General features: G+C 44.4%; 1 protein-coding gene across 5 annotated transcripts in view; it reads right to left on the bottom strand.

Moving 5' to 3' along the window:
• The window catches only part of LOC138293607 (tenascin-like), a 581,232-nt gene that overhangs the window by 521,116 nt on the left and 43,532 nt on the right, over positions 1-16,584 (bottom strand). For all 5 annotated transcript variants that reach the window (XM_069232880.1, XM_069232877.1, XM_069232879.1 and 2 more), the window contains one exon: positions 9,000-9,029. In XM_069232880.1, the coding sequence (XP_069088981.1) occupies positions 9,000-9,029 (30 nt within the window). Of the gene's footprint in view, positions 1-8,999; positions 9,030-16,584 lie in introns of those variants that run through there.

Genomic DNA, 16,584 nt, shown 5'->3' on the forward strand with positions numbered 1-16,584 from the left:
GTGAATGCAAGTATGTCAGTGTTGGTGAATGAATGCATGCGGGGTGCATGTCAGTTTCTGTGTGCGTGTGCATGTATGTGGGGGGGGTGGGGGTGCTGTACTTGGAGGGGATGGGGGTGGCTGGAGGGGGGGCACTGTACCTGGATGGAGGTGGGGGAGGGGTAATGTGCTTGCAGGGGGTCAGCTGCCAGTGACAGGGAAGGACACCGGTAGCCTTCCTGCCAGGGTTTTTATGGTGGTGCTACCGCCATGAAAACCCTGGTGGAAAGGTGGCTGCTAACACCGCCAGTGGTCTTCTGTGGACTGCCGGGTCGGAGATGCTCATCTCCAGCCCAGCAGGTCTGACCACCCTGGAGGTATGAGCGGAGATGTGGTCGGTTGGCAACGGCCAACCCGCCACACTCATAACGTGGCTGTCTTCACCGCCAGCCTGTTGTAGGTGATACTTTGGGCCATAGTGAAGTCAGCAGGGGCACCCCTTTATGAGTTTGAATGTTTCGATCCCAACCTCCTCAAACTGGTGCAGTGGTGCTGCAATGCTAGAAGACATGTAGTGGGGACATAAACACAAAATTCCAGTTGACAAGTGTGTGCAAATACCTCTGCAGATCACCATGAAGACTTTGTTATCAAGAGACTCCTGATTATTTCTCCCGGAGCAATGCCATTTGGTAGATGGTAGGTGTGAAGGGTGGGACTGCACTGTTTGTTTGTGCAAAGTGAGGACACTTCTATATCAGGCCTGACCTGTTGTCTGTCCTCGACTACCATTTCAGAAATCTGATTACAGGTGCAAACCTTCATACATCATTGTGCCTTTTTATGGGGGATGCAGGTTGGCTATAGCCCCAATTCTACCTGCTGTGCAAAGAATCATTTTACACAAATGTTGTGCTCTGGGAAGGACACTTGAAACAAAACTGTTCAAATTATATACAATTCATTAAAGTTATGTAAATGACTGACGTAAGGGAAGGATGCATAACTAAGCTATCTATTTTAAAAAGAAGAAAGCAGGAGCACATTTGTTACAGCTACCTGCCGCTATGAAGCTGCCATTAAACTTGTTTGGAGGAGGACTTTCCTGAACAATGTGCATGTCTGTTGTCTAAGTAACTGGGTTTGAAAACCATTTATTATCGAGCTCTCCTGAAACTGTGAAGCTGGTTTTGAAATCCCACTAGGGAACAGGCTACAAAAGGGTTATGAACTCAAGGAACAGTTTTTTGAAACAAATAGTAAATACCATCACAAATAAAATGCCTTTTCCCTAGTTTTTGCTAAGCAACACTCTGAACAAGATGACATCTAGGAGGACCACATCCAGGCGATCACCTACTTAGGATGGTCTGATCTTTGCTGGTTCTCTTCTTTCCTCTCTGGTGCTCCTTCATCAAAGCACATAATGCCTCTGACCATCCTTCAGAATGTCCATATTATTTGGTCATAGGCATGTGACTTGACCGATCATCGCAAGGAACGTTGGAGGGAACAGATGTTAGGCCAATAGGTTATGGAAACTCATGCAGAGGTGCCCCTGGGTCATCATCAGTATGTTAGGATGATGGAGCAAAACCCTCTGCATCCGGAATGGATAAGAGCTCTTCAGCCAGATCGGGAGACAACAAAGGGGTCCTAAAAGCTAAGGTCTGACTTGTCATTGAGGGTCTGGGCCCTTACCACTGAAGGAACAATTGGAAAACTCCTAATATGCCTGAAGGACTGATATATTATTTCAGATTGGTGTGTGGTTTCTATTATTGCAATAATCAATCAAGCAATCAATCAGTGTATTTGTAGAGCGCGCTACTCATCCGTGAGGGTCTCAAGGCGCCTTTAGGAGGGGGTGAGAGGGGCTGCTACTGCTCGAACAGCCAGGTCTTGAGGAATTTCCTGAAGGTCAGTAGGTCCTTGGTCTGCCGTAGGTGGATGGGGAGAGTGTTCCAGGTCTTGGCCATAAGGTAGGAGAAGGATCTGCCGCCGGTTGTTGTATTGTGGATGCGTGGGACGGTGGCGAGGGCGAGGTTGGCGGAGTGGAGCTGACGATTCGGGGTGTAGAAGGTGAGGCGACCGTTGAGGTATGCTGGTCCAGCACTGTGGAGTGCTTTGTGGGTGTGGGTTAGGAGTTTGAATGTGATCCTTTTGTTGATGGGAAGCCAGTGTAGGTTTCTCAGGTGGGCTGTGATGTGGCTGTGGCGGGGAATGTTGAGGATGAGGCGTGCGGAGGTGTTCTGTATCCGTTGCAGTCTTTTCTGGAGAGTTGTCGTGGTTCCCGCGTAGAGAGCGTTGCTGCAGTTCAGTCTGCTGCTGACGAGGGCCTGGGTAACCGTCTTTCTGGTTTCGGTAGGAATCCACCTGTAGATTTTGCAGAGCATGTGGAGGGTGTTGAAGCAGGAGGACGAGACGGCGTTGACTTGTTGGGTCATGGAGAGCAATGAGTCAAGGATGAAACCCAGGTTGCGGGTGTGGTTGGTGGGCGTTGGTGCGGCTCCCAGCGAGGGCGGCCACTAGGAGGCATCCCAGGCAGAGGGGGTGGGGCAGAGGATGAGGACCTCTGTCTTATCTGAGTTTAGTTTTAGTTGACTGTTCTTCATCCAGTTGGCGACGGCCTTCATACCCTCGTGGAGGTTGGTTTTGGCTGTGGCAGGGTCCTTCGTGAGGGAGAGGATCAGCTGGGTGTCGCCGGCGTAAGAGATGATGTTGAGGTTGTGAGATCAGCCGATTTTGGCGAGCAGTTCCATGTAGACGTTGAAGAGTTTCGGGCTGAGGGAGGAGCCCTGTGGTATGCCACAGATGGTCTTGGTGACTTCAGATAGGAATGGATGGAGGTGGACTCTCTGTGTTCTGTCGGAGAGGAAGGAGGTGATCCAGTCCAGGGTTTTGTTGTGGATCCCTGCGTCGTGGAGGCATGTGCGCAGGGTGTGGTGGCAGATGGTGTCAAAGGCGGCTGAGAGGTCCAGGAGGATGAGGGCTGCTGTTTTGCCTTTCACCTTTGTCCAGGAGGGTCCAGATGTCGTTGGTTGCTGCGATCAGGGAGGTCTCGGTGCTGTGATTGCTGCAAAAGCCGGATTGGGACGGGTCCTCCAGGTGGTGGGACAGTTGCCTATTGACGATCTTCTCAAGTACCTTTGACGGGAAACGGAAGCAGGGAGATGGGCCGGTAGTTTTTGAGGTCCTTAGAATCCGCTTGGGGTTTCTTGAGTAAGGCGTTGATCTCGGCGTGCTTCCTGCTTTCTTGGAAGGTGGCGGACTCAAAGGAGCTATTGATGATCATACGGAGTTGGGGGGCGCTCGCTCTGTTGTAGATGTAGTGCGGGCAGGGGTCAGACAAAGAGCCGGAATGAATGGTGCTCATTACTTTGGCGGTGTTAGCGTCTTGGACGTGTGTCCAGGAGAGCAGTTGGGGGATGAAGAGTCAGAGGTGTTGGTGGCTGCTGGTGGGGTCTTGTTGTTGAAGCTGTCGTGGATGTCTGTGATCTTGCGGTAAAAGAAGGTGGCAAAGGAGTCGCAGAGGTCTTGCGAAGGTGGGATGTCATTGGTGCTGGATCTGGGGTTCAAGAGTTCCTTTACGATGTTGAAGAGCTCTTTGCTGTTGTGCGCGTTGTTGTCAATATGTTCCTTGAAGGAGGATCTCTTGGTGGCCCGGATGAGCTGATGGTGCTTGCGGATGGCGTTCTTGAGGGCCGTGTGGGTGGCTGGTGTCTGTTCCTGGCACCACTTCTGCTTGAGTTTGCAGCAGGCCTGTTTGGAGGTCCGGAGGTCAGTGGTGAACCAGGTTGCCTTTCTGATGGTGCGGTTGTGAGAGGGTTCTTTGATCGGGGCAAGAGTGTTGGCGCAGTCATCGATCCATTGCCTAAGGTTGCGGGTGGCTGGTGGGGCTCAGGTGAGGACGGAGATCAGCTGGTCGTTGGTGATCTTGTTCCAGCTGTGGCTGGGGATCGGTTGTGGGTGGGAGTGGGTGGTGTGTTTACTGAAAGTGAAGTGGACGCAGCAGTGGTCGGTCCAGTGGAGCTCGGTAGTGTGGATGAAGGTGATGTGTCTGCTGGTGGAGAAGATGGGGTCGAGCGTGTGTCCAGCAGAGTGGGTGGGAGATGTGACAAGTTGATTGAGTCCGAGGTTGGCGAGGTTGGCGAGCAGGGCGTGCGAGTTGCTGTCATTGGTGTTTTCGAGGTGGAAGTTCAGGTCCCCGAGGAGGATGTATTCTTTAGAAGCAAGGGCTTAGTCAACTTCAACCACTTGGAAGCTGTCAGCATAACTCCTGGCTAGCCCATAGTGCCTCACCCACTCCAATCAGGGAAGAGGTGATTTGTGGCTATCTAAATGTGACACTCTGACTCCTCAGGGAAGTCATTGAAACAGATTATACCCCTTTAACTCGGTTACACAATTACTCACACATGCCAAGACAGGACACAAGATGCAAACTGAATTTCAATGCATTAATTGAAGCAGTTGCATCCTAGTGTAAAAAACATGGGCTGTGGTAATAAGGCAGATGAAACATAATAAATGTTAGGACTCGCACTCACACATGCACGCTTCTTGCTGCACCCTCACAAAATAAATCAGCATGTATGAAAAATGATGAAACATGTCATGAATGTGTTTACAGCACAGCACTTCCCTGTAACTTGTGAGGAAAAATACATTGCATGTTTGTTTATATTGATAAAAGCAAGTGTTGTCCCATTTGTGAACTGTGTGCCGAGTGGTTTATGGAAACATTAAATTCTTTCATATGAATCAGCAGAAGTGTTTGATGACTCATCACCAGCATAAGTCTGATGACTTTTCACCAGAATTCCTTCATATGAATCATCAGAAGTGATTGATGACTCATCACCAGCATGTGTCTGATGACTCATCTCCAGTCTATAAATAGAACTGCCAAGGTGTTTTTTGTGCTTGGCTTCGAGTCTTCTTTCGCTCGCAGGTGTTTCTAGTTTGGATGGAGTTTCTGTGATTCTTTCTGGAGTCATCCTTTCAGTGCGAAACTTCATCGGAGCTTCCCTCTCTTGAGCAGATTACTTTTACAGCGGCTGGAGAATTTACAAACCGTATTCCATCTCCCTCAAATAATCGAAAACATTCCAGGAGAAGTCAGTTCATGAGTAATCCCCCTCTCGTTCCCCTGTTTTCACCCTTCTCGAGGTTCGTGACCTTTTGGTGCATTATGAAAAACATTTGTCGATGCTGAGAAACCTGTGATGCAAGACTATTTTCCAAAGACAGCTTGAGAAGTATTTTTAAAGGCAGCATTGAAGTTAAGTGTTGTGAACTCCTGAAACCATCGCTCGATATCTATGCAAAATTAGACGTTTATTCTGATTATTTTTGGAGCAAGTCTATTGTGTGAAAACGAATAACAAAAGACAAACTCACAAGTTTGATTTTATAACGATTTTCTTGTGAGTTACAAAAGTGAGTTTAATAGTTGAGCATTCAAGTGTGAATGATTATTGTTATTTTGCTGAAAGGCTCTGTGATATTTGTAGTTCTTTTCTTTTTTTATTTGTTTTGGTCTTAGAAATTACTGCACCAAAGCCCGAGGCAACGTTCTTAAAACAAAAGTGACGCTCCTTTGTGAACCAGTGTTTTTGTTTCTCTTCCCTTCCCAAATCCCTGTTCCCTATCTTTTTCCCCCAGAGACTATTAGCTTGTTCCCTGTTCAGTTGAGATACGAGAAAAGAGTGTTTAGGGGTGAAGGTTTTATTTTCTTCGCTTCAGCGGAACCTGGAGTTCAGGTGAGTGGACATGGTCTTGTCAATAAAGTAATCATCATTACAACCAAGGCAAAGAAAAATAAACAACCCCACCATTTTCTATGAGTCTAGAAAGCCTAGAGATTCTAGCAATTTCTACTGTAACCTTGTGTCTAGTTCTGAGAGCATAGTGGTTGTATCTATTTTGTCTGTCCCAATCTAAGGAAATAACCCCAACCCCATACCTGAATATTGTAGAATGGTTCTGCCTGTTGCCTGGATAGCAATCAACTCAGGAAGCTGAAGAGTCGACACCAGAATCAGCAAAGCTGTCTGCAGTGTGATATGACATAATGATGTGTTTTGTGGATAGGAATTGGCTCCTGGGTCAGCAATACGAGTTGGCACATCATGTACCGTACATGGCAGTCTTGGACAGGTCAGAGAGTGCACGTTGTACAATTGCTGATAAAAGTGCAGCGTGAATTCTGTCTTCTCAGAAAGAGGCAGCTGATTAAAATAATAAAACTATTAACTAAAAGAATGCTTTGCTAAAAATATGAAAACAAATGTTATACGAATGTAAATGGCACACGCCATGGGCCTAATTCTAAAATAAGGATGTCAAATATAGGTGCTAAAGGGGTCCTACGACAAGATACCTCCAAAACTGATAACGCTGAGTGCCTCAGTGTTGATCAGGAGGATGAATGGGATTAGTGAAACCAGGGCTGAAGAGGATTTGTGGCCCTTTGTTTAGGAGGAAGTTGTGGACGCAAAGTTATAGGGAAACTTCTTTGTGTCATTGTGCTCTTCACCAAAATTGTAATTCTAACTGGGAAAGAACTCCTACGCCAGCTCTAGGGTATATGCTACAGGCACAAGGGGCATATTTAAGAGCCCCTTGTGCCTCCTTGCGCCAAATTAGCAGCATTTTTTATGCTAATGTAACCCAATGAGGCCAAAATCCCCATGCCATATTTACAAAGTGGCACGACGCATGCATTGCGCCACTATGTAACCCTTTGCAGCACATTATGCCTGCACCAGGCATAATGTATGCAAAGGTGACATTCCCCCGTTTGGGGGGGGGGGGGGTGAAAAAGTGGCGCAAGAAAATCTAACAAGATTTCCTTGCATCATTTTTTTCGGAAAGTTTGAGATGGACTTAGAAGAAGAGTCCTAAATGTGAGGGAGGACACTCTAGCATCCTCTAACAATGCAGACAACAAAAGTCATTTGACTAAACTACATCACCCCTGGAGGTAAAATTACTGCTAATGTCCCCTGGAACTTCCTGATTTGATGAGTATTAAGAAGCAAGCTCCTAATGTTTTGAAACCCCTTCACAGGTACTCAAAGAAGTGCAAAGTGTATTTGAAGTTTACAAGCCCAACTGTGAATCAATTATTGTGTTTGTTTGTGCCAAGTGAAGTAAGGGACCAACTGACTGAAAAGGGAGTATGGCTGAGACAAAACCACGGGAATATAGGGACCCTTAATGCATAGAAGGATGTTTTATTGAATGCAGTTGCAGAAGTGTGGTTACTGAAAATTGGTTGGACTAAGATCTCAAATTGCCAACAAAGCAAATGAGAGTCACCAGCAAATTACTTAGATAGGCTTAAGGATTCATTTGAAATGTATTTGGGCATCACCCAGGCGACACAGTTGATATAGAGTTGGATGTGTGAAATCAATTGATGACTATTGTTATTGGATGATAAACTAAAAAGTTGCCTGAATTATTGACTGCATCAAACCATTAAGTGGTGTCTCAGCAACATTAGAGGGGAACTTCAGAATCTAAGATGATATTTTTAAAATTAGGATGTGAAGGGAAGGGGCAAAGATGCTTTCGGCGAAAGAAACAGGAAGGAAACCGTGGGTGAGCTGGGACAGGGCTGGGAGAGGCAGGGGAGAAGACGAAGGACCAGGAGGGTCATGTTTTGATTTTTTGCAGCTTAGACAATGGAAAACAGATTGCCCTAATGGTGTTGCAAAGTTACCTATTTCATCCAACGCACCTGAATTTAAAGAGGTCACACAGAATCCATACCCAGAATACTGGGACAGCCCAAGAGGTGCTGATTGTACCATGAGCTTGGGCCCAAGCTGATCTGCCCTAAAAAACTCTGATTATTTGCAGTCAGTATTTCAAATCAATGAGTTCCACACCACATTTCAAAACCTGTATCCATAACTCTTGATCCTTCTGCAGACGTGCATGCTTTTGTCCTATGCCCTTTTCTCCTGAAAGGTTTTAGGGGCATGATATTTCCGAAAAAATATTTGCACTGCTTTGCACACTCTAGATAGAGTTTACCTTAATGAACCACAGAGCAAGGAAAATTAGGACCTTGCCATGTTTTGCAAGACTGATTGAAAATCATCTGCTGATAATTTTAAAATTCTTCTGAAGTACTTGCAAAAGTTCTCTCAACTTTATGATCTACAGGTGCTAGTGATGCAGGTTGCATACTTTCCACTGATCTTGTAAAAATAAAGATAAAACCTATTAAGAACTATCCCACATTCCCCTGTATTCTCTGAAGCTGGAAACCAAAGCTTCCAACCAGTCTTCCTGGACAGTATCACACTGTATCACGTTTTGGGACCAGTTTTTAGCAGATGCAATACACCAGTTTCCCCTGACAAAAAGGTGTGAAGAACAATGCATACTGTTTTGTGCAAGGCAATCATGGTATCAATAATTTGGTTATCTCTAGCTTCCCCAGTGGTCCCCAACCCTGCTACCATCCCTGCAGCCACACAAATGTCAAATAATTAACTGTGGTGGATTACTGTTCCATGTTCTTCACCATATATGTTCATAAAGAGAGATCATTTCTCTCTGCATTCTCATGTGGTGCATCCCAAGTGATGGAAGGTCTGTCAAAGCTTTACAGAGTCCCCTTCATCTTTTCCTAACCTTTAAAGACATTTTTCCAAACTTGATCTTTTCTTGGAATCTCCATTTTTGTTCAATATGTTGATGATATCCTTTTTGCCTCAGTTACTTTAGACAGATGCAAAGACAGATGCAAACACGACTCTGATTATCGTCTTACTGAACTACCTAATAAAACTACACAAAACAAAACTATATTTTTTTATTTTATTTTATATATATATGGCTGTTTCTTCGACAGTTGCAAGGTATTTCTGTGTAGGTAGGAACCTTTTGTGAAAATATACAATTGAATAGTCCTAACTAACCACCATCATGAGTTTCGGCTGCCCTGGAAAATTTTACCTCTAGTTTTTACTTAAATAAATCCATATAGATCAACATACCTGGAAGAGGCCAGCTGCACCAGTGGAAGCCTGGAGAGGAGAGAAGAAAATTTGACTGTTATCATCGGGAGGTGGGAGGTGCGAGAAGAAACAGTGGAGGTGGCTGACGCTGAATATTATTGAGGGAAAAACAAGGAGAGGGAAGACCATGGACAGCTGAAGAGAGAAGCACAAGAGAGAGCTGAGGAGGAGGGGCAGAGAGTGGAGATTGCGTAGCAATAAGTGGGTGAGATCAGAGACTACCACTGAAAGGATGGTAAGCAAATGATGACAAGTGGTAACATTGTGCTGAACACAAAATGGGAAGGTATAGGAATATGGACAGATGAGTAGTGCGAGAGATCTGATAGAGTGCAGAGGAGGAATGGGAGACTTCTGGGAAGCAGAGCAAGAGTGGCTAAGAACAAAGAAGGAAATTAGGGACTACTACAGGAGGACAACAGTTACTAGAGAGACCTGGGGTGTTAATTGGATCAAGTAGAGATCTTGGAGAAACACCTGAGAGAAATATTGAAGAAAGAGACGGGAGTAAAAGAAAGTTGAGATAGAGGAAAACACTAAAGAAAACATAGGAGTTCCTGTGCTTGCAGGACATGTCTGAAGATCAGACTAGAGACAGTTAGGAGAAAGAAAGTGGACTGTGACAGGTAAGGAATGATTCCTAAGGAGATCTCTTTAGGAAAGAAGAGAAAGTGCTGAAGAACAGCATGGAAACAAGTGAGTAGAATGTGGGAAATTGCAACCACTGGAGGAAAAACAAAGGAGAAACAAGTGAAAAGAGAAACAGAGCTGTAATAATGAAGACTGGAGATGTCTGTGGATTGAAAGGCAGGCCCAGAACACCAAAGAGGATGAACTTCAGAAATGTTAAAAGGTAAAATAGAGCTAGCTAGGAAGCGAGGAAATTGAAGACAAATGAGGCCTAAAAAGTGTAGCCCAGTTTTGGGGATTGGCATTAATATAGATGATTGGCCCAGAAAGGTAGGGGTGACCAGAATGAATACACAGTGCAATCACTGCTTCTGAAGGTTCTCTGCTCTAGCACTGGATGTGTGAGGAGTTAATGTGTCTCATCTCAGAACCACTGTGGCATAAAAGGTCTTTTGTCAGCCAGGCTAGCTTGACTCCAGTGGTGATACCCTGAAACTGATCCCAGAATGCTTGTTTCCAGTCCAGGGAGGACCTGGCTTGGCAGTTCGGGCTGGACTGTTTCCATGTGGAACAGCATCAAGACTGATTTGCATATGACTGGATCCAAACTGGAATGGCATGGGTAGCAAAAAAATCAATGGATTGAGGCCCAGATCTCTGTACTGGGGGTGAATGTTTGACATTGTTCAGCATCCCGTCCATCACCTGTTCTTTTTTAATGAATCTCAGCCACAGGCAATCGCTTGGGGCCATATCCCAATCCATCGAATTTCACCCAAAATTCCACCTCTGCTTGGACCCAGCCAGCTTGCAAATCAGTACATCTTGTGGGTCATTCAGAGTTTTCATATTTCCCTGGCTCAGCTCAGGATCGGATCCCAGGCCTGTTGTCACCCTGCTATGTCCAATATTTACAATGTCTCCAGCAGCAGGAACAAAGGCCACCCAGGACTGTCCAAATCGGCCCAACAGGGCCCGAGTTATGGCATTTTAAGGTTTGGCAACCTTTGACCGTCTCTGCCACTGAGCACGTGGGGATCCGCTGCAGGTCCAGGAAAATTCCCCCAGGGTTAGCGAGGGGTTAAAAAGCTAAATCTATTTTGTTTGGGGAGAAGGCATTCGTGGGGCCCCCTCCTCATGTTCCTAACTCACCTGGAGACCCCATCCATTAGGTGGACTCTCCTTTCAGGGGCCAGGACCCCTTCCCTTACTCCTGTATACACGTAATAATGGGGAAACACCATCTCTCTTCTCCAAGAGAGGCCTAGTACTCCATCCCTGGGCCCCAGGAAGCAGCCCCAACATCACCCGTCTGCTTGCTGGAGTGAGAAAACACGCAGGAGGACTGCTAGCTCCCGTCACAACACACAGACGTCCTTCCAGTGCGTGGACCTGGCAAGGACAGCCACAGGTGGGCTCCACAAGCGCCCTCCAACAGTGGCCATCTTTGGAGTGCCCCCGGTCACCACCACCAGAAGAAAATAAAAAATTACGTGCAAGGCCACATACTACATCAAACAAACAAAAGGGAAACCTCAGCAAAGCTCTCCCCAGCACTGCAGGAGAGATGCTACTATGTTATTCACTGAACTCTGGGAAACTAGCTCCATAATGCATTGAGTGGTATTTCATTTGCTACATATTTTTGCTCAGAACTTAAAGTGTTCAGCATGATGTGCTCTTTCTCCCTGGATCATCTATTGGGTCCCCACCTTTAGTTGGGGGGACCCCAAAATCATCACCTGTCCACTTTTCAAGGAATTTCTAAGCTCTCTCATGGCTGGAGTTTTTTGCTTTACAGCTGAGGGTAGTTTGGTGTCTAGAGGCCTGGTGTATGTTAACATTTTAGGAGGCCTGGAAGGCCTGAAAATGTATGTACTGCACTCTCTAGTGGCTGAGAAGATGGTTACACTATAATACCTTTTAATGTGATTACATTGTAATGATATTGCATGGGGTTATGAATAATAAGGGCTGAATGTATAATTACACTGTAATGTTTTTCCCCATATTGCTTTCATGTGGTTAAGTCCTCTAGGGGCTGTTTATATGGGTGCATTACAATGCTGTCCAGGTGTATGGAAGAACGCACAGACACAAAGTTTCTGATAAATGTTTTTATTGAGTTTGCATGATGATTGGATATGTTTTATTGAGCCACATACTTGATATGTTTGTGTGATCCCTCTGGGGGGGGGGGCACCAGTGGGTGTACAATATCAGCTATGGCATGTTTTATCTGCCATTGTATATTTGTAAATTATTGTGTAATATTTAGTAGTGTGTAATGAATGGACTTCTCTTTTTCCAAAGAAAAGGTACTGACTGGACAAACATTTATTGAGCGTTGTTAATGTGTGCCAGTGATCCGTGATTCCTAGCCTACCCCAAGTAGGCCTTAGACTTCTCCAACTCGCTACCCTGTGAGAGTCAAGCACTACAATGGGGTGTTTGATTCCCATTGAGGACAACTTAGTAACTATTGCTGGCCACACAACTAATAGCCCAATTTCCAACAGGGGGCAGCCTCTGGTCTTATGGAGGGGTTCCTCAAATTTCACTAATCTGTCCATTGCTCTCACCCGTTCTGCAAATACAGGTGTTGTTGCATATTTTCAATATTTGGCAACATCCTTTTTTTCTATAACTGTACTGTATGACCAGCAGTTTACATTCACCACAACTGTCCCCAAGATCATGTAGTATTCCCAGAAGGACAATCTCTTATGTTATGTGAATTTGTAGAGCGCAGCTAATCACTCATGAGGGTATCCAGGCGTTGAATCTGTGGTGAGCTTTATGCCCAATATTTTGTGATGACTGAACAGTCCTGTGTCACATGAATCAAGTGGCCCTCCACTAAACTACATCTTAAGCAACAGGTTGAAAGGATCTTACCAGCATGCCATAGACTTTTGGGAGTGAAATAGGCTAATATAATATTTTACTTGTAAATGTTTAGGGGTTGATTCAGCCAGACCAGTGGGTAACTCTTAACATCACAGTGGTCATTGTTGTAAATGTTTGGCAGATGGTTCAAACACATCCCCAAAGCATTTGTTTTTGAAAAATAAAAAACTAATGACCCCCACAACATGGGAGTGTTTGTTTACTGTCCCTTACCACTAGGGTTTACCTGGAAGTGACAGAGAACAAAACAATCCATCCAATCACCCACTCTAAATTGGCTGGCAGATTAGATGGCTAACCTCTGATGGTCCATGCTCTGCAAGCACAGGAGCCTGATTCTGCCGGAGTCTCTAAATCGGGTGGGAGGACCTTCTGTTTGGTGGAGAGGGTATTCCATTGCCATTACGATGGAGTACCTTCTATGCAAAACTCAGAATCTGCACCTTAGTCTAGTCTAACCAACTCTCTCAAGAGTTAATCTCTCCAATCGCTTTCATCCAGCAGCTCCACGTAATCCTCCCAGTTCACATTAAGGTCTTAGAGTTGGTCAGGTGAATTAATTCAAAGTATTTGTATATGCAAGCTTTCCATCCTTTGCCCAGAGGACATATCACCTTAGCCTTTGTTTGGTTGAGTTGAATTCTAATGGGGAAGAATCCACCGAGCGCAGAGACTCCCCCTCAACTGCAGGGCCTCCACCGTGAGTGCTGAGGTCCTCTGTGAATCAGGCCCGAAATCTGCAAAGTCTTCATTCAACCTTGTTTTCCTAAGGCAGGGGTAAAATATATTCTAGGCAAATGATTTTAGTTTGTCAATATGACTGCATTAAACCTGCTCAGCACCAGGATACCCTTTGCAGGTGATAGTGCACTTTACAAATACATATAACATAACCATTCTGGGATGTGACTGAATCTGAATCTCAACTTGCCCTTTTCGAGAATTACTCACCTTTTCAGGTTACACTGGCTTGCGATTCACTATTGCTTATTCTTGCTGGCCTGTCGATAGCAATGCAGACATCTGATAGGCTCTGCTTCCAGTTTGACTTCAGAAATTATCCTGGAAGATGTCTGCAGTGCGGCCCAGAAATTTTAGATCATACTTAAAACCTTCAGCTAGCTCAGGTATTTTAGCCAGTGATTCTCTGTCTTCTGGGACTTGTAGTTTTGTGTTATCTATTTAAATACATTCTGTAATTTTCTGCATGCAAATGTTGTTTGTTAAGAAGCCAGTACTGTCTGCAAGAATTCCATTTGACATAGGACATCAATTCAGATTGGAAATTGCCTGATACCCAGTCCCTGCAGTCTTTCATTGGCCGGTTAGAGGGAGGCAGCCATGCGTGCAATAAAATACAGATTATGATAGCAGCAGCAAACATCCATGCACAGCTCATAAAAGTATACACAAATAACAACATATTCAAATTATTTTTTAAATGGAGTACTTTGATTCCTTCTCAGGACATGACAAATAAACTGGTACAGAAGAGGTCAAAGTGAGGACATTGACAGCTGACCTTCAAACTTTCCAAGCCTGCAGAATTTCTAAAAGTTGAAAGGACTAACGGTGACAAACCCAGTTGAATGTGTCTATAAGTCTTCTGGACATTGTGAGTGGTAGAGGATTTAGATCAAACATTTGTATCGGGGGCCTACTTTGGGCATTGTGTTGATTTCTACATCAGAGTGAGACAACAAATGGATCACCTACAATTATCTCAGGAGACCTCGAAAGTATTAGAATTTCAAGAAAAGTGCCTTTTGTCATCTTCTACAAACACCTCACATGGCTTAGTTACTACTCAAAATTTTCAAACACTATTCCAAAATATTTCTAGGAATCACGGTGAAGGAGGTTCGTTTTAAGGAGCCTTCTCTTACAAATTAAACAGAGGCAATAGAATTGTGTCTGACTGAAGTGGCCAAAGGCAAGCGAAGGATGAGAGAAATGCAAGAAAATGATTAGCATAATTAGTCTTCTTCTTCTCCGTTAAACTTTATTTGTTTTTATATCAAACATTAAAGTAAGATAATCAGTCAAATCCATTGCAAAAATTGTTTAGCCATCAAATACAAAGTTCAAATTATAAAATGATGTATAAAAACATATACAAGGTAATTACTAGTAGATTTCTTCACTAACAAAAGTAATCAGTTCCCTTATCGACCTCTGCTCTCTAGCCAGCCTAGTAGCGATCATCTTTCCACTGGTAAAAGCAAGGGTCTCTGAGCTGCTTTCTAAAACCTATGGCAATACCACATATAGCTGTATATAGCCACTCATACCTCATATTTCTGTAAATGCTGTAAGTAAGCAGGTCTAAATTAGGCCTGGGCAGAGTTCTTGGAGTTCTGCTATGCGGAACTCCGCGAAGTGCTAAAAAAACTCTGCTGAACTACATGGCGTCCGCAAGCAGCAGAGTTTCGGTAAGTCCCGTTGTTCGCACTGATTCTCAGTGCAAGGAGTTTCTCCTGCGCTGTAAAATCAGCACAAACGGCATCACACGGAGCACCAGAGGGCGCAAAATTATTTCTGCTGCTCAAGTAGATTTTCGACTCAAGCGGCAGCTTCCTCAATGCAATCGGTAGCTTTCTCATCGCAAGCGGTCGCAGCCTACCATGACCACTCGCATTCAGAATTCTCTTTTGTGTTTGCCAACTGAACCATTTCTCTTGCTCGCGCTTGCCAACTCAACTTCGCCGAGTTGTTTGGAACTCTGCTTCCGTGTGGAGTGGGGAAAACTCTACAAACTCCGCCCACCCCTAGTCTACATTGCCTAAAGTGATATTTAAGCAATGGTTTGATAAATCTTGATCTCGGTTTATCATGCAAGTTGCAAAAAGAACATCATAGATTGTTCTGAGATGCCACCACAAGGACAATGTGCTAGCTGTCTTGACCAATCATGCTGCCTTGGAAAAATCACTAATCGTTGGCTGAATTACATCTTAATCAGGTTAATACAAACCTGTGCTGCTGAGTTTGTTGCGTAAACAAACTAGTTGTAAACCCTCAGTGGGATGCAAGCTGATATATTAAATGTCACTGGTTTTGTGGCATTGTATTGTATATCATTCTTCTGCAAAAAGCTCAAGACACAGTGATTTTAATTCCCCCTTATTGATCTGATTCAATGACATGGGGTAATTGAACAGTTTGGGTCTCTCCATCGTATTACAAAATGTCTTGATGCAGCTAGACCAGGGAATCTGCATGGCTAAGTCAAGATTTAGATAAAACCAAACTCAACATGCTGTCTTATCAGAGTGTTGAGCTTGGGTTCGTCCTGAGTCCAGACCCTATGCTAAAGAAGAAGGGGGCGGGAACTTATGAGAGCTTCTAAGCAGGTAGACCCAGCTCTCTTCCTGGGGGTCCTCATCAATAGTCATAAGCACTGAATAGCTCCGCCAATTCATGTGGATCCAGGGGCACTTCCAAAATTACAGATATATCTATATCTAACGATATACAATAGTACATCAAATATAAGCTTGCAGCCTAAAGGAAAACTAAAAATAGCCAGATTTATTTTAATTCTCATTTAAAAAAATAAGTCAATTACATAAACGATACTCACTAATAGAACAGTGACCCCCGGGAATCCTTCACAAACCTTTTTGAAAGGAAAAGAGAAGGGAATCTGTGATATTATTAGCGATCAGGCTGCAATGCAAAGCATAGGAGAAAAAAACTGGCACTGCCTTTTTTGACCAAAAATCCATTGGCAATCTTTCCAAAACCTTACATTGCGAGTTTCACTCAATGTCTTTTGACAGCCAGAGTATTTTAAGACCCTTATCTGACAGAACAATATTTTATCTATCCTGACAAAAATGCCTTCAGTTTTTGTGAAGTGCCCTTCTTGTGGAAAAATGAAGGTACACTCAGATCCCCACAACGACTGTGTATTGTGTCTTCCTGAATCTCACTCTCCTGACTCCTGCACTCTTTATAAATCCTTTTCAAGAAGAATCTTTAAGGATAGACAGGCTAAATGGGTTGCAGCACAGAAACAAAC

Source organism: Pleurodeles waltl, chromosome 4_2 (genome assembly GCF_031143425.1).
Source record: "Pleurodeles waltl isolate 20211129_DDA chromosome 4_2, aPleWal1.hap1.20221129, whole genome shotgun sequence".
NCBI classification, from domain to species: domain Eukaryota; kingdom Metazoa; phylum Chordata; class Amphibia; order Caudata; family Salamandridae; genus Pleurodeles; species Pleurodeles waltl.